The sequence below is a fragment of the Elgaria multicarinata genome, chromosome 23 (assembly GCF_023053635.1).
Source record: "Elgaria multicarinata webbii isolate HBS135686 ecotype San Diego chromosome 23, rElgMul1.1.pri, whole genome shotgun sequence".
In the NCBI taxonomy this organism is placed as follows: domain Eukaryota; kingdom Metazoa; phylum Chordata; class Lepidosauria; order Squamata; family Anguidae; genus Elgaria; species Elgaria multicarinata.
Window position 1 is genome coordinate 11076417 of NC_086193.1, and position 23055 is coordinate 11099471.

The 23055-nt window shown below is 51.9% G+C and overlaps 1 protein-coding gene across 1 annotated transcript; it reads right to left on the bottom strand.

The window, feature by feature from the left end:
• Positions 1-12182: 12182 nt before the first annotated feature.
• On the bottom strand, positions 12183-22171 carry LSM4 (LSM4 homolog, U6 small nuclear RNA and mRNA degradation associated). Its single transcript, XM_063147078.1, has 5 exons — positions 22116-22171; positions 19022-19063; positions 16834-16932; positions 15215-15398; positions 12183-13698 (listed from the first exon to the last, which is right to left on the bottom strand). Exons 1-5 carry the CDS (start codon positions 22116-22118, stop codon positions 13607-13609), a joined length of 420 nt encoding a protein of 139 aa, XP_063003148.1. The 5' UTR covers positions 22119-22171; the 3' UTR covers positions 12183-13606.
• Positions 22172-23055: the final 884 nt, after the last annotated feature.

The following is a 23055-nucleotide window of genomic DNA, read 5'->3' on the forward strand; positions in this document are numbered from 1 at the left end:
AGGCAGACAAAGAGGAGCTGCCCCCTTGGGGGTGTAGCGAAACTCTCAGTGAAGAAACTCTCCGTGTAGAGAAACTCTCAGTGGGGACCATCAGAACCTAGAAGAGGCGGAACGGGCGCACCACAGAAGGCGCGCATGACCTGAACATCCAAGCCCTGCTGAGGCCCTAACCCCTGTCAAGGTTCACAGGCCCTATAAAAATAAAGAGGAGGAAAAAAGTATATTACATTATAGTAGGAAGGGTAATGAAGGGGCACCAGCCAGCGTTAGGGGGTGCTTGAGGTTAAACAGTGTTAGATACCCGGCTCTGAAGATGTGAATAAATGCTCTAAGAAAATAAGCTGATTTGAACTTCTTTTAAACTAGCTCTAGTTTGTGCTTATTGTTTTCCAATACTAAATGCTGCGTTGCCACGCTTTCTCTGTATAACGCAACTCTGCTGTAAGTCAAACCAGTCTTTCCCAGCATATCTAAGCCCAAGTGATTGCACCTGCTGAGGACTTCAAAGGAAGAGGAATCCACGGCGCTTTCCTTTAGGCCCAGCTTCAGGAGCTGCTGAACATTGCGACGAAGAATCGAGTGCCACGAATGTGCTTTCCTCCTCCCTCTGAATCTCCTTTCCTTTAGTGTTGTGTCCTTTAGATTGTGATCTTGCCTTCTTTCTTAACTTGGTAGTCTGCTCCAGGATCCGTTTGGGGCTGAAGGGCGGGATAGAAATGCAGTTAAACCCTAAAACTAACCATTTTTAAAAAAGTGTTAACAGAGCCTCCAAAGAATAGCGCCACTGAAATGCAGGCCGGACACAGGGAAATGGCCTTGTTGGATTTTCACCGTTCCTCTGAGGATGTGCAGGGTGCTTTTCTCCAACCATTGAGTGACCCCTACATATTTCCTTGCATTGCTGTTGCCCTTAAGGCCAGAGCTACCAACTTCCCCCCGTCCTTCCTTTGCTCCATCTGGCGTCCCTTGGCTTTTCGAACTGGCAAAAATCCGGCCACAAATTCACCGCGTCCCGGCAGGGCAGAGAGGTGTTTTGGCCTGTGTGGCGCAGCTGCCCATGACAGCTCGGCCAGCCACAACAGCAAACGAAAAGACTTGGCAACCTTCCCGGAGGAGAAAGAAAGAAAGAAAGAAAGGGAGACAAACCACGCAATTATTCGCAGCAGGGAGAGATTTAAATCGAAAGCAATGCTGGCGGTGGCATGGCCGGTTTACGACACGGCCCGGGCCTGGGTGTATGCGCCTTGGCATTTTGCTACCCGCTGAATCATCAGCTTGGCACGGCGTGTGCTGAGGACGACGGCGAAAGCCTGCCCTTTCTTTTGGGCACACGGGAACAGCTGGGGAGTGGAGGGCCCTTGCTTGGCCCCATGGGGTCCAAAGCGATGGTGTGCTCAGACTTAACTCTTTCCCGGCCGGAAAAGAAGAATGTCTTTGAGGTAGTGGAAGAAGTAAGTTCAGAAGCTGGTCTCCTCCACATCCTCACATGCGTCCTTAGTTACCTGCCCTGCATTTACCTGATCCTGTTCACGCTTACCTGAAAGTAAGTCCTCCCCAAACAAGGAGTTGTGCAAACACAGACACAATTGCAGGACTCCTGCCATTACCTGAATGAAAAGCGCTTTCCACATGCACAAGGGTGCGCATAGTTGATCACCTCCATAGCTCAGCTGCCGTTCAGCTGCAACCCTTGAGCCGCCAAAGGGCTGTGCAGTCTGGCCCGCTGGAGAGAGAACGGACCGGATTTGTTATTGGTAGACGGGGTGCTGAACAGGAAAAGAAAAATTCTCCACGCAAATTAATATCCCCCCCCCCAAAAAATATAAAGCCCTACACGGCTTGGGACCGCAATACCTGATGGAACGCCTCTCCCGACATGAACCTCCCCGTACACTGCGCTCAACCTCTAAGGTCCTCCTCCGAGTGCCTACTCCGAGGGAAGCTCGGAGGGTGGCAACAAGGCAGAGGGCCTTTTCAGTGGTGGCCCCTCAATTATGGAATGATCTCCCTGACGAGGCTCGCCTGCCGCCTAACATTATCTTTCAGGCGCCAGGTTAAGACTTTTCTCTTCTCCCAGGCATTCTAACAGCATTTAACAACGTTAAATTTGTTTTTAATGGACCCCAGAATTGTTTTTAAATGGATACTGTTGTTTTAATACTGTTTTTTTTTAATGTTTTTGATGGTTTTTAAATTTTGTATACTTTTAATGTTTACCATTTTTAATTGTTGTAAACCGCCCAAAGAGCTTCGGCTGTGGGGTGGTATATAAATGTAATAAAATAAATAAATAAATAAATAATGAAAATTAAGTCCCTCTTCTGTTGTGTGGGCCTAAAAGTAACCTCCCCCCAACATTTATTTCAGAATCTGCCATTTTTCTTTCAGACATCTTAACACATGGGACCCTTCTGACCCATATAGAAATATACTTGGGCCGTTCTGTGCCATTCCAGAATATACATTCCCCCCCACCCCTGGTGCCACCACTGAGTCCTGGTGAACTCAACAGAGAACATCAGAACATCAGAAGTGCCATGCTGGATCAGACCAAGGGTCCATCTAGTTCACACAGTGGCCAACCAGCCATCGGCCAGGAATGAACAAGCAGGACATGGTGCAACGGCACCCTCCCGCCCATGTTCCCCAGCAACTGGGGCACACAGGCTTGCTGCCTCGGATACTGGAGATAGCACACAACCATCATGGATAGCCTTTGCCTCCAGGAATTGATCCAACCCCCTTTTAAAGCCATCCAGATTGGTGGCCGTCACTACATCTTGTGGTAGTGAGTTCCATAACTGGTGCACGCAGGATTATTGCCTCAAATACTGGAGGTGGCACACAAGCATCAGGGCTGGTAGCCCTTGATCGCCTCCAGGAACTTCTCCAACCCCCTTTTGAAACCATCCAGATTGGTGGCTGTCACTACATCTTGTGTACGGAGCTTACTTCAGAGTAAATATGGATAGGATGGGAGTTGCAGGCAGGTCGGAAGTGGTACTTGGAATTGGGGCGGAAGGAGACGTAGGCAGGACGCCCAGGAAGGAGCGAAAGATGGAACAAATTTCTTTGGAAAGCCACAATCCAGATACAGCCGGGGACGGACACACACACACTTTCCCCAGCCCGCAGTTATGGGAATAATTTAGCTCCATCCTTTCCCAGTTGCCAACTCCTGTTTCCTGGCCTTATAAACAGCCGTCTGCTCCAGAGGATGTTTGCGGGTGGGTCCCCCACCTCCATGTGGTCCCTCGGCAAATGCCCGGCCACGCTGACCTGTGGCACCAGCCTTAATAGCAGCCAGCCAGATGTTCCTCTGGGCACCTATATCCGCCAAAGGCAGCCCGAGAGGAAGGAGTTAAGGAGGCCTGCCGCACGTCACGGGCGAGAGGGTGGGGGGCAGGGCCCCCCACGTCACGGGTGACGTCAGAGCTTTTGACTCGGAGCTGTGTGCGAGGGCTGGAGCATACGCTAGGGCAGCAGATGTGTCTGTTTGTGCATGGAAGGAGGGGAGGGGGGCTGTTCCCTGTGGTGCTCCCTCCCTCTTGGCAAAAGTGGGCTCAGGCAAATGGCCCCTTCCCCATTTTCAGACAAACTTCCCCTGCAAAGGCCAGGAATCCTAGAATCATAGAATAGTAGAGCTGGAAGGGGCCTTAAAGGCCATCGAGTCCAACCAATTTGCAGTCCATACAAGGCCAGCTGTGCGCGCCATGCACGGAGAACGAAGTCTTGTGGGGCCTGAAAGACCGACAATTTTCTTCTGGCACGGGCTCCGTTTTCCGTCTCTCTCGCCCACCCTCAACACAAGTAGATAGAACTGCCCATTTGAGGCGAACGCTTCAGGCCTCTGATGAAGTGGACTCCAGTCCATGAAAAGTTGTGCCGGAGTAAAACCTTTCATTTTTAAGATGAGCGTCGCTCTGGCCGCAAACAGCAAGAGATACTTGTCCCTTTATCCCTTTCTTTTTAAATATCCCCAAATCCACATGAGGGTAAAAACTAAGGAAAGGGCCAGTGTGACCTAGCGGCTGCAGCGTTGGGCTGAGAAGGCCTGAGTTCGAGTCTCCACATGGCTATGAAGCTCACGGGGCGACTCTCAGCCTCCCCAACCTCACAGGGTTGTTGTGAGAATAAAATGGAGGACCATGAAAGCCATCTTGGGTTCTCCGCCAGAAGGGGGGAAAGGCGGAATATAAATGTAAGAATAAATAAAAAATACTTGAGGCACTTGAGAGACATTTTATTCTGGCATAGTCTACGGAAGCTTGCTTATTTTTTTATTTTTTTAGTACATTTCTGGGCTGATTACATGCAGTTAAAAAAACCTAAAACGCCATATAACCGTTTTTTAAAAGGTGAAATGCAATCCAAATATTTGCAAGAATAAAATGCAATATCATGCGAAATGAGAAGCAGTCCAGGGATTGATGGCGTGGCCATGATAACCTAAAACAAAGTCTCGAAAATCCTGGGTTATTACGGTTGTGGAATTCTGGGTGGAACACCTTTAGAGGAACCGGTACGAGAGGTTTCTGCCCTTCGAGGCAGCTTATGAACCTTTTTAGATAGATCGATAATGCCAGAACCAAATGGTTTGTCTATTCTTATTTATTCTTACATTTCTATTCTGCTTTCCTCCGCTCTTGCAAGGTGGATAAACTTCATTGCCATTCGGGGCGGGATTGCAGTTTGGGGAGAAAGGGTGAAAAAGGCTTCCCTTCCTGTGCTGGTTGGGGAACATGGGGGTTGCAGTCCGACCCCTCTGGATGAATTTCTAAGCCGCTTGAAAACATATGTAGAATGATGTTTTGCCGTTGCTGCTGATGGGTGGGGGCACATAAATTCTCTACCCAGACAAACGGAGGCGCCTGAACAGGTCTGAGGCAGGCCTCCTTGGAGTGTGGCCAGGGGAGTTCACCGGAGCCGCCGCGTCTAGCTCTGAGCACCGGGCGTTGGGGACCGAAAGCAATGGGAGACACTTGATGCCTTCTGTCTCTCTGTTTTGGGGCTTCCTGGAAGCATCTCCTCGGCCGCGGTTTAAGACCATCAGAAGAGGGTCCAACCCCCTTTTCAAGCCATCCAAATAGGTGGCCATCACCACATCTTGTGGCAGTGAGTTCCATAGTTTAACTCTGCTCAGTGTGAAGAAGTACTTCCTTTTCTCTGTTCTGAGTCTCCCGCCAGCCAGCTTCATGGGATATGACCCCGTTGGGTTCTAGTATTATGGGAGAGGGAGAAATATTTGAGACACGGCACTCAGATAGATCCAACCACACTCATGATAGTCTTACGGTGTCATTTTTTAAAAACAACTGGCAACTGGTGCTCCGATGCTTTTAAATGTTGGCTCGGCAGGCGGAAATCCATCAGGCAAAGCTTTCCCCTCAATCATGTCATCTCCATGCTGGAGGCGGGGGGAAAGCAGTGCCTGGTGAATTTCTGCCTGCAAAGTCTTCGTTAAAAGCACAGGAATCTGGGAGGATTGAGAAAGAAACATTTCAAATTTGCCCGGGTCAAGTCTATTGCAGCAAAAAAACGGCAAAGTGTCTTGTGTAACCTTAAAGACTGTGCATTTGACGAACTGGGCTATTCGCCCACAAACGCTTAAGCCAGAATGAAATGGTTCATCTTGAAGGGGTCACACAAGACTCTTGGTTGCATTTAAAATTGGGGAACCCTCTTTCAGGGGGCCGTTCACGGCCCGTCTTGCAGCACCCACAGAACGCTATGCAGTTCTGCCTCTACAGGAACACAAGGCCCACGTTTTTTTGCCCAGTGTCTTGATAGCACCGGGCTGCAGGGCTGGCGTGCAGTTGTGGGGAAAGGGTGGGTGCGAGAGATCCTATCGCAGAAGGTGTCCCCAGCCGCTGGCTCCAATCCGAGCTGGCACACGCCCATGCTTAAAGTATGGAAAATCCACCACGCCTGCCCGCCTTCTGAGGGAGATGGAAAACTGGCAGATGTCAGAGAGAGAGAGAAAGGAGGCGCTGCCTGGCAGAGGCTTGACAGGGTTTTGAAACATTCCTGTGGGGAACGCGTCACTTGTGAACGCAGTCAGACCTTCGCTAGGGAGTGAAACAGAGCCACTTTCTGGTCAAAAGGCGTTCCAGCTGGATTAGGCTGGTGGGAAACAGTGACCAAAATCTGCCTAGGACCTTCCGAATTGTGGTGGCTTCCTGCTGGACTCCCCCAAGTCCAGAATGGGTCACCTCCTGCGACATTGCTGCTACGGGAAAGCAGAGGCAGCTCAGCTTTAGGGGCAGATGAAGTAGTGAATGCCCCCAACCAATAATCCCAGGGCTCAGATAGACTGCTCCTGTTCCAAAGCCATGCTGGAGATGACTGCGGTATCCGGCCGGAAACATTCCCCACCACTTGTATTCTCAGCCCGGCCTACCTAACAGGGTTGTTGAGAGGGCATATTGATACCAAAGCCGGCAACCCTGTATGCCTTCTTGAGCAATTTAGAACAGGATAAAAATGCCAATTAACAGATGCAAATCATACAACGTGTGTGTGCTTGTGCTGCCTTTAACTGCTGTTCATTGTTTTATTATTTTAACCTTGTTTATCATCTGTTGCAAACCGCCCCGAAGCTGTTTTCGTGGATGAACTATAGAAATGTTTTTTTGGACAAAGTAAATATATAAATAAACCCCCGTTTATATCCGTCGCGCGTGAAAACAGCCTCGGAAAAAGAGAGTGCCGAAAACGTGTTGTCCGCCTGTAGCAAGTAATCCAGTACAAGGGAGATTCTTCTTTTTGTTGTTGTTCCTGTGTTTTTAAACAGGCATATATTCAACAGGTGAAGATGCAGTTGTACAGCCATGCACCAGAGCAGGGAGGGAGTGGACTCTGCACTGGAAGGGTGAGCTAGATGACCTTTGGGATGCCTTCTAACTCTATGATGCTAAGTTGGTTGTGGGTTTTTTGCTCCCCCCATATGTCTGCCCGTTTCCAGGACACGCCATGGCCCTTTGCAACTGACTCTCCCGACGCCACTGAAAAAGCCCAGTTGCAAATGTGCCGCTATATAGAGCAGTGGTTCCCAAACTTTTTCAGGTAATCGCCCCCTTGGTTCCACAAACTCATGCCCAGCGCCCCCTACCCTAACTATAAAAATCATTATTCAGAATAGTGGTTTTCAACGACCCGCTAAGGAAGATAATAACAATAAAACTCAAAACAGTAACAATTAATGGAATATTTATTCCAAAGTACCCGCCGCAGGCTTGCCGAGGGAGGAAGGGAAAAGAGAGCGAACGCCTCTGTTTTGCAGCCGGCGTGGCGGGGCACACCAAGCAGGGTATGTCTCTTCATTAGTGTTTTGGTGCTTTTGAAACATTTCAATTCACCGTTAAAAAGACTCTTCTTAAATAGTATTAATACATGTGTGGATTCTTCCCCTATATGGCTTAGGACCAAACTACCTTCTCCCATAAAAGTATCCCTGGGTTTTAAGACCTTCTGGAGAGGCGCTTCTCGGAAAAGACCACCTCGAGTGCCCCCCTGCCGCTTCCTTGCCTTTTAACGCCCCCCTATGCAATCCCACCGCCCCCAAGGGGGCAATACCGCCCACTTTGGGAACCACTGATATAGAGAGAAGCCCGCTCTTGGTGTTAAAGCTGTTCAGCTTCTAGTGCTTTGAGTCTTTGCAGCTTTGGAACTGCACACCTGTGGAGAAAGGGGGTGATGGGGGGGGGAAGGGGAGGTTCCAGAGCAGAGAGGAAGATGGAATCTGCCCCCAAAATGTGCCCACATCCTAAGCTGAACTCCATTGACCCACGCACAAACAGCCGTGGTGACAGCGGAGCAAAGTGAAAATACGCGGTAAAAGGAGACCTTGAAAACGCGCAGCTTTGCAGTGAACACGACAATGGGGATGTAAACAAGCGCATGCAGCTTCGCAGCCACGACGGACTCGGTACAACATGTAGACAAGCCCTGCAATGGATTTGTTTTAAAAGCACAGAGGGGGTTAAAAAAAACTGGATAGGAACTCGGATTACAGAGCTTCAAGCGGTTTTGCTGGGCTTCTACGGAATCTTTCACAATTATTCTAAATTTGGAAAGGGAGAGAGAGAGAGAACCTGATGAAGGAAAGAATCGCTAAAGGCTTTGAGACTCCCAAGCATTTGGGCAGGGCTTCTCGTCGCGGTAACCTGCGGGTTGTTTTGGCTCCGGGGAGGAAAAAGCATCCCCCCCCCGTTCCACACCGCACCCCTTGACATTGCAAAAAACAAACAAATAAACAAAAAACCCTTGAGAAAGTTGGAGAGGCGGGGATGAACTGGCCCCACTTTCCTAGCACAACCGCGTGTTGTTTTGCGGTTTGCCATTGTAGGCCCACACAGGCCTGAGCCGTGCATTGGTGACCTGGAAGAGACGCACGCCCCGGGTAAGGCAAGCCGGCCTACTTCGAGCAAGCGGGGCCCTAGTCCTAAATTGAGCCTTCGAAGCTCCGCCTTTGTTGTGCAGAAAACACATCGCCAACCCCATAATTAGTGGGCTGGGACGAGTTGCAGGGCCGGACCAGCAAGTTCAGACTTTCCGTGCTGATGAGAGATGCAGTTAAAAAAAAAAAAAAGTGTCTGCGTTGGGTGTTTCACTAGAGTTGTTATTTCCCCTCCCTGCACACACACGCACACACACACATGACCTGGAAATGTCCTAGAAGTGTTTGTTGTGATGCTGTGTTTATCGAAGGCCCACCGTGCATGCTCAGAGGCACCTGGTTTTGCTTATTGCTATGCACACGGCGTGCACAAACACTGAAACAGGGTTAACCCTTGTAATGCGTTGATACGCTGAATAGGGGTAGAATAAAAAGGATAGAAAGAACCTGGAGCTCTGTGGTTGACACACTGACACAGTCACCCTGAGCAGGTGGACTGTTTGTGGACATTCAACGACACCCCAGCCTGGGAAGCTAAGGGTAGATTGACCTTTCTCCTGAAGCCGCAAGGCCATAACTACGTATGTCCTTGGGAGATAAGGTGGCCAGGTGTTCTCCTTTTCAGAGGGCTGCCCTCTATTTCAAGAATGGCTCTGTCCAATTCTGGATTAAAGTAAATTGCCCGTCGCCACTAGACAGCAGGCAGATTGGAGAGACACGCAGGTCTCCGAGTCACAAGCCTTCCAAAATACGGCAGGATGGGCTGCGTTTCCTATTTAAATTGCAACCTTTATTTTTAAATAGGTATAAACTAGTGCAGGCCAACATCATGCAAATGCACACCATTTTTCGGGGTGGGGGATGATGAATTCCCTCTTTTTTGGGGGAGGGATTCATAAGTGACCACCCTACGCGGAGGGCGCGCGGTCCTCTGTCAAGGTTTCTGGAGGGCCGGCTTTGAACCCGAAGAGTTTGAAACAGCCAGGCTGCAAAGCAAGCGCACGTCCCCTGACCACGGTGTCTCTGAGCGGAAACCGGAGCTCCTCTCCGGGGCGGGATAATCGCCCAGCCCTGAGGCCTGTTTTGCACATGCCGTGCCTGCTTTCCGCCCCCTCCCCCAGCCTTGCTGCCTGTGGAGTCCGCCCAACATGCAACAGCGTCCAAAAGCCTTTAATCCATTGCAGGCCTCTCTCTTGGCAACTGGCCAGGGCTGGGAGGCGCTCTGCTCGGCAGAGGGGGGAAAGGCCAACAAGGCCTCCCAGCCACCTGGCAATTAAAATCCAGGAGTTCCTCTGGGCTCGCTCCCCCCCATCCCGGGAACCTGGCAACCGGGCCGTGGTATCCACAGCAACCAGGTTGCGCCGGTGCCATGGTGACGCCGCAAGGCACAGGGTGACGCTGAGCCATCCGTGGACTCTTGCAGGCTCCAGAGCGTAAAAACAACACGATCTGAAATGACGGAAAGCAAGTTCAAAAGCTGTCAGAGAAAACACACCCTCCATGCACAGCGGAGACATCTGACCCAGGCTAAGCCAGAGTTTCCCCCACCTGGCGCCTTCCAGATGTGTTGAGACTACAACGCCCATCATCCCCCAGCCACCTACATCCTCCTTGTGGGGCTTCCTATGGATTTACTGCGCCCTCTCTTCTCTGGTGACGAGGGGCAAGTCGCTCCAGGACTACAATGCCCATCAGCCCCAGGCATGCTGGGAGTTGTCGTCCAAAACATTTGGAGGCCCCCAGGCTGGGTGATGGGAATGGTTGTCTTCACGCCACCCCAGTGGCTCCCTTCCTCGGTTGCCCAACACTTTCAGCTACTGAAGAGAACTAGAAACGCAGGGCTTTTCCTGTCTAAACATGCATAGGATTGTAGGACATTTTCCTGTCTAAACATGCATAGGATTGTAGGACATTTTTCTGTCTAAACATGCATAGGATTGTAGGACATTTTTCTGTCTAAACATGCATAGGATTGTAGGACATTTTTCTGTCTAAACATGCATAGGATTGTGCCTTAACTAATAAATAAACATTGGGGGTCCCTAAAAATAATTTTAAATAAATACAACCTGCCACTTCCTAAGAAGTCTACACCTGAGTGGCAGTGGGTTGGGGACTCACAGTAGCAGCAAAAGGCACGCCCTGGATTTTTGGGAGTTTTTTTTGTTTCAAACCACTCTGCTCATGAGTTTCCTAGATCCAGCAAGGCTGCCCAGGGTTGGAGGCAGTAGGTCAGGTTAGGTGGACCTTTGGCCAGATCTGGCAGGGCTCCTCTTGTGTTCAGGAAAGCACCTGCCACTGGCCCTGGGTGCAAGCCTTCCCCCTGCAGGCCTGTTCCTAAATACTCCAGGGTGAAGCTTTGCACCAGCCTGTTGACATCGACCTGGGGTTGGCTGGGCAGAGGGGGCGGCTTCTTTCTCTTTCCTCTATATGTGTTGCTCTAAATGTATTTTTTTTTTTCAACGGGGTGGGGGTCGCCTCAGGGCACAGCCAGATGGCTTTCGGGCCACGACGCGTCAGGAAAGGCAGGGTGCGAAGGGAAAATAAATTAGCAAAAAATATAGAGGAGCTGGGGGTGGGGAAGAGCAGAGAGGCGCGAGTATTTTTAGCTGCTTAGCACAGGCCTGGAAGTATTTGTGCAGCTATTTGAGACGGGAGGAGCGAGTGAGTCACCGCCGGGCTGAGCCAACGCAGCTACGCAGCACTGCGTCTGAAGGGAAGAGCGCCCTTCGGCTCCCAGGGGAAACACCTGCCCCCCAAACAAAAGGCCGCCTGTCCTTGTAAAAGGGGGCCAGGGAAAGAGCAGCGAAAGGAGGGAGGGGAGCAGGTTCCACTTGGGGGTGGGGCGGGGGTGCACCCTGCACAGCTCTGCTACGAAGCAGCACAGCTGCACGCTCCGCCTACAGCACGCCTGCCGACGGCAAAGAAGGTAAACAAGTTCCAGATTCGCCCCCACCACCTCAAATAGGATGGGGTCAGATTCAGAGGTGGCGGTGGCGAGAAACACGACACGTCCGTTCCTATGTCAAAACAGGGCTGGCGCAACTGGGAATCTTACCTTCCTGCCCCAGACAGGAGAACAGGTGCAGCTCAAACGCCTGTTGAGCAAAAGATGGGCCTCTGAAAAATACAACGCACACAGACACGGGACAGGAGAGATTTCAGCGACTTGCCAAAACGAAAACGAGAACAGGCCACAAGAGGCAGAGATGGATGAGGGGGGTTCCTAGGGTGTGTCAAAAGACGGGGCTTCGTCCTGCTTTCGCGGTCTTGTGCAACCCTCAAAGCATTGCAACCGATGACTAAAATCAAACATGTCTTGGGTTCAAGGCATCGGTTCCACGGTTCGGAGAAGAGTTCTACAATCACAGCGACTCGCCCTGATCCTTTTAAAAAGGGTTTGCCACCCGTTCTCAAATAAAGATGACTTCGCTTTAAAACGGGGTTTCTTTTGCCTAGGGATGGGAAGGGGACACACATGCACACCACTTGATTTGGAACGCTTTCGGAACTGTGTTTTGAAACCAGCTCGGGGTAAATGGGACGCAGGAAGTTGCCTTAAGGTGAGCCAGGCTCTTGGCCCATCTAGCCCCCATATTGGCAACACTGACTGGCAGCAAAAGATCTCCGGAGTTTTGGACCGGATTCCTTCCTAGCCCTTACCTGGAGAAGAAGGGATTGAACCCCTGCAAAGTATGTACTTTTACCCCCCACTCCCACACAACAGCCCCTAGCGAGGACTGTGATCCAGGACGGCCCCACAGGTAAACACACACACGCAACAGCTCGAGAACCATTTTATTCCACTCCCAACTCAAACAACAGGCCCCCAAACATCCGCGTCTACGGAACAGAAGGATGGTGTTCGCAGCTGCAGCCTCGGAAAGGAACTACCTGTAGCCAGAACTTTGCCTCTGCAGCTGAGGAGACACATAGCTACGTGGGAAAACATGAAAGCTGGTTGATGATGGGGGCGGGTGGGAACTCCAGCCCCCATAATCCCTAACCATTAGTCCCGCTATCCGGGGCCGCAGGATTCTGCCAACACATGGAGGACCGCAGCTTGTGCCCCTTCCGAAAGAGAACTTCTCTGAGGCCTGACCCCAATTCCACAATTGGGCTTTCTATGAATTTACAGGCCATTTTTTCTTTGGATACTCCAGGGGCAGGTGGAGGAGTTGGATGGCTCCCCCAAGCAGGGACTGCCTAGATATTTTGGATTTCAGCTCCCATCAGCCCCAGGAATGCTGGGAGTTGTTGTCCAAAACATCTCGAGCTCGTTGGGTTCAGGGAAAGCTGAATAATAGGAACAGGTATTATTTCAGACTTCCCAACCTCCCACTGTGTTGGACTGCAAACTCCCAGAATATCCCAAGCTGGGGGATTCTGGGAGTTGCAGTCCAACACAGCAGGAGGGCCCAAAGTTGGGGAAGAACGTATTATTCACACTGGGAAGAGAAAGCCTAAACGGATCTCCCAAGTTTTCCCGGCGATGAATGCTTGGAACGTCAAGAGCTGAAATCAGAGACAACCCCTACTTCGAAATGGTAACTAAATCTGAATATTTCGAGCAAGGCCCCCCAAGACGTGGAGGTGTGGCGTTTGGCGATTGCTTTTTAACACTCCTTCTTCGCGATAGCGAGTGAGGAAAAAGATCAACTCCTGTAACAGCCCCACTTGCTGCACAACACGTTTTCTTTAAGTGCGATGGAACCGGTGATGGGTATATATTCTCAATTCTCCCCCCGATTCGGCATGCTTGCCCTGCAAGAGAAAATTTCGGCTGGTCGGTTTCCGTCAGGACGCATCTTACGGTTTGACAATACAACCGTCTTATTCTTGGATCCAACATTTCAAGCACCAACGAGCTGTTTTTCTTGCCGAAGCAACTCCGAAAAGAAAAAGGGGGAGGGGAGAAGAGCAGTGCCGGACTGCCCCTTGCAATAAAGCTGCCTAGAGCAAATCTTCCTCTGTGCTCCGTCCTGAACCATTTGTTCGAGTCGGAACTAAATTGTACATATAATTTGGGCGTGGGGCGGGCCGAAACACTCAGGAGTTATGTCTAATCGCTGACTTATTGGCAATTGAGAAAACAAAATACAAAAAGCACGCTCTAAAGTTCGTTTCGTGGGGTGACGGGAGGGCGGCAGACCAGTCTCTCCAGTGTCTGGGTCAACGGTATGGCCCTCCCGGAGACGGTTCGGCTTCTCATTGCTTCACCGGCTGTCTCCCCGGCTTCTTCTCTTGCTGCCCTCGGCCACTTCCTGGGATTCCGCCGCGGCCACGGCCTCCGAACACGCCTGAAGGAAGGAAAACAGGAGTGAGTTCAGAGGGATCTTTGGCGAGTGAAGGCAGGGGCCTTCCGGGGTGAAACACACACACACCCCGCCCCGCCATCACAACAGCAGTACATGGATGGAACCCTACTGGGTCAGATCCGGAGCAGGAGAATCCAGCTGGTGTCTCATGGACCTGCCGTTCTCTGAACGCCTTGGGAGAGCCCAGGCCAAGCCCCTGAGCTCATCTGCCTGTCAAGCAGCCCTTAAGCCCATTAAATCTAGACGGCAAGCCAGCAGGGAAGCGCTTTGCCTGGCACAAGAGATAAGAACATCAGAAGGGCCCTGATGCTGGATCAGACCAAGGGCCCATCTAGTCCAGCGCTCTGTTCCCACAGTGGCCCACCAGCTGTTGTCCAGGGAGCAATGAAGCAGGACATGAATGCAACAACACCCTCCCACCCATGTTCCCCAGCAACTGGGGCACACAGGCTTACTGCCTCGAATACTGGAGGTAGCACAGCGACATCAGGGCTAGCAGCCATGGATCGTCTTCTCCTCTTCCAGGAATTGATCCAACCCCCTTTGAAAGCCATCCAAACTGGTGGCCATCACTACATCTTGTGGCAGGGAGTTCCATAGTTTTACTCTGTCCTTCCTTTGATCTGTCCTGAATCTCCCACCCATCAGCTTCATGGAATGACTCCCTCGGGTTCCAGTATTTTGGGAGAGGGAGAAAAAGGTCTCCCTTTCCACATTCCCCACATCAGGCATAATTTCGTACCCCTTTATCCTGTCTCCCCTCAGCCTCCTTTTCTCCAAGCTAAACAATCCCAGCTGTTGTCACCTTCCCTCCTAGGGGAGATGCTCCAACCCCAGGTCATTTCAGTGGCCTTTTTCTGCCCTTTTTCTCTGCAATATCTTTATTTTTTTAGGTATTGTGCGGCGGGCTGGAAGGAGGACGGGGCAGGCCGGAAGCACGAGAGAGGCTGAGAGAATCACGGACGGCATCACGCCGTAGAGGGTCGCGTGTCTGGGCAACTGCTGAGGGTCCACGTTCCAGCAAGGGCCCACAGAGAAGAAGAGATGACTACAGCAGTGACAAGGTAGACCCACTCGGGAGAGGTTGCATTGCCCGAGGGCCCCCGAAAACCTGGAGGTGGTGCTGGGCGGGGCGGAGAAAGCACTTAGAGATGCTCCTCCTGCCGCCCTGCAAAACGGAGGCGGGGCAGATCCGCTCCCTACTTTGCGGCTTCGGAACCACTGAGCCAGCTGGGCACGAGGTGCTTCCTAGAAGGCCACACGGTGTAAGTGGCGAGAAGGAAAGCCGCTCGCCTGAGGAGACAAGGACGAGGCGGCGTTTGGGACCCGCCTGCCGATACAGAAAGCCGCTCATTTTCGAACCCAAAGACAGAAACCCGCCAACTGAGAAATAATCGTCGCAAGAGATTTGTCCCATGGGCACGAGGCGGGAGCGGCCTTCCTTTGACCCCCGAACTTCCCCACTCGCTGCCGACGGAGCCCCAGAACGCGTCCTTACCCCGCCCCGTGCCGCCGACGCCACGCCCCTTCTGCTGCTTCTGCTGCTGCATGCCGCCCCGGCCTCGGCCTTTCGACACCACCTCCTCCTTCACCATGTCAATGATCTCATCCGGGATGCGCAGGTACTTGATGGTGCTGCCGCGGATGTAGCATTCCGGCATCCGCCAGAATTTGTCTCCATCCTGCCCGAGAGGCGAGAAAGGATTGGTTGCAACACAGGCTTGGAAAATAAGTTTCTAGTCCACATGAAAATGCAGTAGTCTTGCCTGCCCACACATAATCTACCCCTGAAGGGCCCCCCCGTAGAATCATAGAATATTAGAGCTGGAAGGGGCCTCTAAGGCCATCAAACCCAACCCCCTGCTCAAGGCAGGAATCCACCTTAAAGCATCCCTGACAGATGTAGCTGTATCATGAAGGCCTCTAGTGTGGGAGAGCCCATGAACTCCCTAGGTAACTGGTTCCATTGTCGTACTGCTCTTACAGTCAGGGAATTTTTCCTGATGTTTTGACTTCCTGCTCTAACAGTGAGGAAGTTGGAATCTGGCTTCCTGTCACTTGAGCCCGTTATTCCGTGTCCTGCACTGTGGGAGGATCAAGAAGAGATCCTGGCCCTCCTCTGTGGGACAACCTTTCAAGTCCTTGAAGAGTGCTCTCGTGTCTCCCCTTGGGGAAGACTGATCTGGTTTCATCATTCCAAAGCCCACTCTGAAAAATTCGCAAAATGACTGCAAGCCAGTCCCTTGTCTTTTTAAACGAAAAAGGTACGCAAGGCAGCAGATGGGAAATCATTATCCCCCAAAGCAAGAGAGAAATGCAACCTATAAAAACTCCGTCGAACCCAAACTAGCCAGGCAGCAACAGAATTCACAATCAATTTGGGATTCGAAGAAAGGAGGGCCACCAAATCGCTCCATAACAGTTTGAGCCTTCCAGTGCGAGGAGGCGATTTTAACTTGTCAGACACATCCAAGGCCCTTTCCTGCAGAAGCGGCTTGTGCCTTCCTTGTAAAAAGAAAACTCACCTCAGGCAACTGTGCGGGAGTTTTTAAAGCTTAAAAAGTGTTTTCCAATAGTTCTACGTTACACTTTCTCTCTTCCTAAACGGGACGCCCAAATGCCGTCGCCTGTAAATGATCCCTCCCAAGCTGAAGAATAAGGAGATTTTTTTTTTAATCTTCCTAAAACTGAGGTGGGCAACTTCCGGGGGGGGAGCACCGGCCCCCTCCCTGAACGCCACCCCAGCGTCAAATTTGCTGCCGCGGACCTAAACGGCAGTTACGGTGCAGCCAAAGAGTTTGCCCTTCACTTCCGGCCAAACCTGGGCCTCGAGGCAAGCTGGCACCTCCACGAAGAGGCCACGCAGCCCCATCTAGTGGGCAACCAGCAGAAAAGCAAAAAGAAAAGGAGGGGGAAAATGAAAAGCAGGTCAAGTCGTGTTTGTCTACAAGTCTATGACCACCCTGGTTTACGTGATTGCAGGACGCAACAGGAGGGCACTCGGCGATATTTTCCCAGCAGGCTTCCTGTCGGAGGTATGCTTGCCGTGGTCTTATTTTGTCAACACACGAACTCGCCTCCCCCTCCCCGTGCCCAAGAAGGATGGCCGGCCCTTACCCTAGAAGTACAAATGACTTCTCGAAGGTTGATGTTCATCCAATTGTCACAGCTCACCAGGTGACCGTTGTAAGTTTCACCATTTTTGAGCTCCACCAGCTGGAAAGATAAAAGGGACATTTCGCGTGAAGGAATCAACGGGCTAGACAGCCTGGACAGCAATCCTCTTAAACTAGCCCTAAAAGAGTGGACGCTTGCTTTCCTCTTCCCTCCTCATTTCTTTTCCTCTTATGTCGTGGCTATCAGATTGCGAACCTGCAGGCAGGCCTGGCTTTCCTTTTAATTCCTGTCCAGTGCTTAGAAATGTTGAGGCACTTTGGGGACTAGCCTCTGCCCTGAGAAGCTAGTTTTCTGTGTGCAGGGGATTTTTATTTTGGAATGGAGGCGACTTCCCTCATGAACAGCACGGCCCTGACCCACAGCTGTCCCCCTCGGTTGCCATTATCTGACAAACAGGCCTGACTCAATGGCGTTTCAATGGTCAAGACAGACAGAAATAAACGCACACACCAAAGCCAGCCCAACCTACCTCACAGGGTTGTTGAGAGGATAAAATGGAGAGGAGAGGAGGACCATGTAACCTGCCTTGGGTTGTTTGCAAGAGGGGAAAAAGGAACGTAATACTACCGCTATTGTTATTTAGGGTACTGTTTCAAATGTATTTGCTTTTTCGATGTGCATCTTTGGTTTTTGTATCCAGTTTTTGCGTCCAGTTCTGGGCTCCACAATTCAAGAAGGACGCAGACAAGCTGGAGCATGTTCAGAGGAGGGCAACCAGGATGATCAGGGGTCTGGAAACAAAGCCCTATGAAGAGAGACTGAAAGAACTGGGCATGTTTAGCCTGGAGAAGAGAAAATTGAGGGGAGACAGGATAGCACTCTTCAAATACTGAAAAGGTTGTCACACAGAGGAGGGCCAGGATCTCTTCTCGATCCTCCCAGAGTGCAGGACACGGAATAACAGTCTCAAGTTACAGGAAGCCAGATTCCAGCTGGACATCAGGAAAAACGTCCTGACTGTTAGAGCAGTACGACAATGGAACCAGTGGCCTAGGGAGGTGGTGGGCTCTCCCACACTAGAGGCCTTCAAGAGGCAGCTGGACAACCCTCTGTCAGGGATGCTTTAGGGTGGATTCCTGCATTGAGCAGGGGGTTGGACTCGATGGCCTTAGAGGCCCCTTCCAACATTACTATTCTATGATTCTATGATCTCCATGCCTGATGTGTAGGTGGGTACGGTACACATAATAAAATTGGTCATGTTTTTTAATACCTTCAATTTCCCTTTGGAAAAGAACACTTGTTATCGGGTGGATTGAAAATACACTAACAGCTATGCACGTTTAGACAGTGTAGAAAAAGTCCTACATCCCCCAGCATGCCCTGGGGCAAGCAGGGAGATGTAGAACTTCGACTTTCAAAGTTTGTCACAGTCTAGCTCCTTCTTATCTTTCTTCTCTTCTCTCACATTATTGCCCCGTCCGCGCTCTGCGCTCTTCAAATGTGACATTTCTTACCCACCCAACGGTTTCTCCTTCGTCCATCTTCTATCGCTGCCCCCTACGCCTGGAAATCGCTCGCAGAGCAATTTCGGACCACGAGTTCAAATCCGGCCTTTAAAGCTCAACTGAAAACTTTTATATTTTCCAAAAGTTTTTAGTACTTTAGTTTGATCTTACTGTTTTATACAGTTGCTAGGTTTCGTTGCCCCCTGTGCCTGCTCGGTGCATTTTCGCTTCCTTTTCTTGTTGTTTCCTTGTGATTTTATCAGAATGTAAGCCTATATGGCTTGACGTTGCTGTTTTATTGCTGTTTTATCACGTGCGTTGATGGCAGTATATAAATAAATAATAATTAGCCTGAACTAATTGTTAGATGATCCACCGGCGTCAGCCTCAAATATTTTTGAGCACAGAATATTTCCCCCTAATCTAGGCCTCTCCAGATGTGTTAGACTGCAACACATCTGGAGGGCGTCTGATTGCGGGAAACAGATATAAAAAAATAGCAAACTCAGAGAGAAAGAGCAGGGATTTTCACACTCCCAGCTTCCCGCGATTTGCGGGGAAGGCATTGGCTAGACAGAGAGGTGGCAGGCATCTCTGATGTTGGGTCTTGCAGAAATGTGGGGTGAGAGGGAAATAGGATCACGCACACGACCCACACGTGTCAGTTTTGCTTTACTCACCATGGGGTGGTTCTGTGCCGTCTTTAGCAAGGACAGCGGAAGCTATAAGGAGGCGGGAAAGGAACAGATAAACACATCAGACACGTGTAAAGACACACACACACACACACGAGAGGTCCACCCTTAAAGGCAGCCTCAAAAAATATCACTTTAAATAAATACAAATGCAATAAATATGCTTCCACAGCCAAAGCGATGTTCGCTGGTAGCTTGCTTCCTCCGGCAGGAATTGGTGCTACTGTTGCCAGGATCCCACCTGAAACCTCAGCTAACCTGAAATGCCAAGTACTGAAAGGTGGGAACCTACCAGCACCCCAGCCGGTAAAAGCCCTGCTGGATTAGACCGAGGGTCCATCAAACCCAGCGCCCCTTTTCCACATAATTGTTACGCTTTTAAAATAAGGTATTGTTTTAGAATTTGCTATAAACTGTCTGGGGGTTTTTAGAATGGGAAGAGGCATATAAAGAGGCTGAAATGACCAATAGTGGTTCACAAGATGCCTCCAGAGGGAACGTGATGGCCAGAGACAGCGCCTGCGTTGGTACCCAGGCGGTCGGCATTCAGGGGGTATCTCTGGGTTTGAGGACTCCTCATGGGCAGGGAGCCACCCACAGGCCAATGATCACAATCCCAAACTTAGGATTTCGGGGGCTGCAGCATCTGAAACTCCGGCCAGGCCTCACGATATCGTGGTGGCATCTGGAAACATCCTTCCGCCTCCTCCCTTTGTAAGCAGCGAACCCGAGGAAGAGCGCTGCGTAACCCAGAAACTTGCGCCTCTCCTCACAAACTTCAGCTCATCCCAATTATTAAAAAGAAAAGGGGGGGGGGTTATCTTAATATCCTTTCTGCATTTTGATTTTAAGAATACCGGTAGCCTCATCCCTCAAATCTGCCACACAAGTTTCCCCAACCTGGTGCCCTCTAGACGTGTCCTGCTGCCTTTTCAAATCACCCCCTTTCACCCATCCTTTCCACCCCATGAGGACTAGAAACTCCTTTGTTTGTTTCCAAACAAAATGATGCTGACAGGGGTCAATGGGAGCTGGAGTTCCATGGGCCTGCTGGCTGGGGACTATGGGAGCTGGAGTCCTATGGCCCTGCTGGCTGGGGACTATGGGAGCTGGAGTCCTATGGCCCTGCTGGTAGGGGACTATGGGAGCTGGAGTCCCATGGCCCTGCTGGCTGGGGACTATGGGAGCTGGAGTCCCATGGCCCTGCTGGCTGGGGACTATGGGAGCTGGAGTCCTATGGCCCTGCTGGCTGGGGACTATGGGAGCTGGAGTCCCATGGCCCTGCTGGCTGGGGACTATGGGAGCTGGAGTCCTATGGCCCTGCTGGCTGGGGTCTATGGGAGCTGGAGTCCCATGGCCCTGCTGTCTGGGGACTATGGGAGCTGGAGTCCCATGGCCCTGCTGGCTGGGGACTATGGGAGCTGGAGTCCCATGGCCCTGCTGTCTGGGGACTATGGGAGCTGGAGTCCCATGGCCCTGCTGTCTGGGGACTATGGGAGCTGGAGTCCCATGGCCCTGCTGGCTGGGGACTATGGGAGCTGGAGTCCCATGGCCCTGCTGTCTGGGGACTATGGGAGCTGGAGTCCCATGGCCCTGCTGTCTGGGGACTATGGGAGCTGGAGTCCTATGGCCCTGCTGGCTGGGGTCTATGGGAGCTGGAGTCCCATGGCCCTGCTGTCTGGGGACTATGGGAGCTGGAGTCCCATGGCCCTGCTGGCTGGGGACTATGGGAGCTGGAGTCCTATGGCCCTGCTGGCTGGGGACTATGGGAGCTGGAGTCCTATGGCCCTGCTGGCTGGGGACTATGGGAGCTGGAGTCCCATGGCCCTACTGTCTGGGGACTATGGGAGCTGGAGTCCCATGGCCCTGCTGGCTGGGGACAATGGGAGCTGGAGTCCTATGGCCCTGCTGTCTGGGGACTATGGGAGCTGGAGTCCTATGGCCCTGCTGTCTGAGGACTATGGGAGCTGGAGTCCCATGGCCCTACTGTCTGGGGACTATGGGAGCTGGAGTCCCATGGCCCTGCTGGCTGGGGACTATGGGAGCTGGAGTCCTATGGCCCTGCTGTCTGGGGACTATGGGAGCTGGAGTCCCATGGCCCTGCTGGCTGGGGACTATGGGAGCTGGAGTCCTATGGCCCTGCTGGCTGGGGACTATGGGAGCTGGAGTCCTATGGCCCTGCTGGCTGGGGACTATGGGAGCTGGAGTCCTATGGCCCTGCTGGCTGGGGTCTATGGGAGCTGGAGTCCCATGGCCCTGCTGTCTGGGGACTATGGGAGCTGGAGTCCCATGGCCCTGCTGGCTGGGGACTATGGGAGCTGGAGTCCTATGGCCCTGCTGGCTGGGGACTATGGGAGCTGGAGTCCTATGGCCCTGCTGGCTGGGGACTATGGGAGCTGGAGTCCCATGGCCCTACTGTCTGGGGACTATGGGAGCTGGAGTCCCATGGCCCTGCTGGCTGGGGACAATGGGAGCTGGAGTCCTATGGCCCTGCTGTCTGGGGACTATGGGAGCTGGAGTCCTATGGCCCTGCTGGCTGGGGACTATGGGAGCTGGAGTCCCATGGCCCTACTGTCTGGGGACTATGGGAGCTGGAGTCCCATGGCCCTGCTGGCTGGGGACTATGGGAGCTGGAGTCCTATGGCCCTGCTGGCTGGGGACTATGGGAGCTGGAGTCCTATGGCCCTGCTGGCTGGGGACTATGGGAGCTGGAGTCCCATGGCCCTACTGTCTGGGGACTATGGGAGCTGGAGTCCCATGGCCCTGCTGGCTGGGGACAATGGGAGCTGGAGTCCTATGGCCCTGCTGTCTGGGGACTATGGGAGCTGGAGTCCCATGGCCCTGCTGTCTGAGGACTATGGGAGCTGGAGTCCCATGGCCCTGCTGGCTGGGGATGCTGGAGCTGGAGTCCTATGGCCGTGCTGGCTGTGGACTATGGGAGCCACAGTCCAAGAAAGGCACCAGTTTGGGGGAGGCTGCTCTGGCCGCCCCCTTCCCTCGGAGTAGCCCCCCTTGGGCCCCACAGGGCTTACTTCCGAGTAAAGGAGGATCCCCCCCCCGCCCCATCTACACGCCTCACCATTTTCCCGTCCAGGCGCTGCCAGGGTAACCTCGACTTCCGCTTCCGCCTGCCCGGCTTCCGCCCGCCGAAGGCTTTCGATTCAGCGCGGCAGCCAATCCGCGCCCGGCCCAGCGCGTCCAATGGGAAGAGGCCGCCGTAAAGCACGGCCAGGGCGGGGCCAGTGTCGCAAACACCAAGGCGGGGCGGGGAGACGCCTTTTACCCATCGTGCCCCGCGGTGGGCAAACATGGCCCACGGCCCACAATGCAACGCGCACTCAGGCCAAGCAGAGGGAGGCCCACATATCCCATCATCCCCAGTTATCCATAGACCCTCAGGCTATTTTATGTCCCACATCTGTTCCCCCCCCCCCCGGAAAGTAAATGAGGACGTGATAGAGAACAACCAGGGTCTACTTCTGTGTAAACTCTGCACTGAGCAGAAATTATTCTGCCTGTCGCATGCAGAGGCCTCTGTCTACCAACCCATGGAAAGGGATTAATATTAATATTAATATTAAATATTAATATTAAATATTTTCTACTATTATTATTTTATTACTGCTGCATTACCAAATACAAAAATGGAAAACTCTTGATACCTGAAGTGTGTTGCAGCCTCATTACAAAGCGAGGTGCAGATGTACATCTAGCTCCTTCAAGTTGTAAGCTTCCCGTTCCCGTTCTGAAAACCACATGTTTTCTTTGTGTACTCTGAGCATATGCAGAGTGTAATCTGCCAGAGCAGTTGGCAATCTTAATAATTTGGAAAGTGAGCTCTCATGGCAAGATAAGAGCTAGTGCCCTCGTTCAGACTGCACTGAGAAACTTGTCCGGCTGCCAAGAGAGCTCCATTATCTTAAAAGAATAGAGTATTTTTAGAGTATTTTAGAATAGAAATATGTAAACACATTTAAAGCGATTGCCTAACTCAGTGAGTCTTTGTTTTTAGTGTGGGA

What these genes read in the sequence shown, in the direction of transcription:
- LSM4 (XM_063147078.1), bottom strand. An exon ending in CGGCACAGAACCACCCCATG is followed by an intron (nt 16,933 to 19,021) that starts GTGAGTAAAGCA and finishes TTATCTTTCCAG; the next exon opens with CTGGTGGAGCTCAAAAATGG. An exon ending in CGTCGGCGGCACGGGGCGGG is followed by an intron (nt 13,699 to 15,214) that starts GTAAGGACGCGT and finishes TCCTTCCTTCAG; the next exon opens with GCGTGTTCGGAGGCCGTGGC.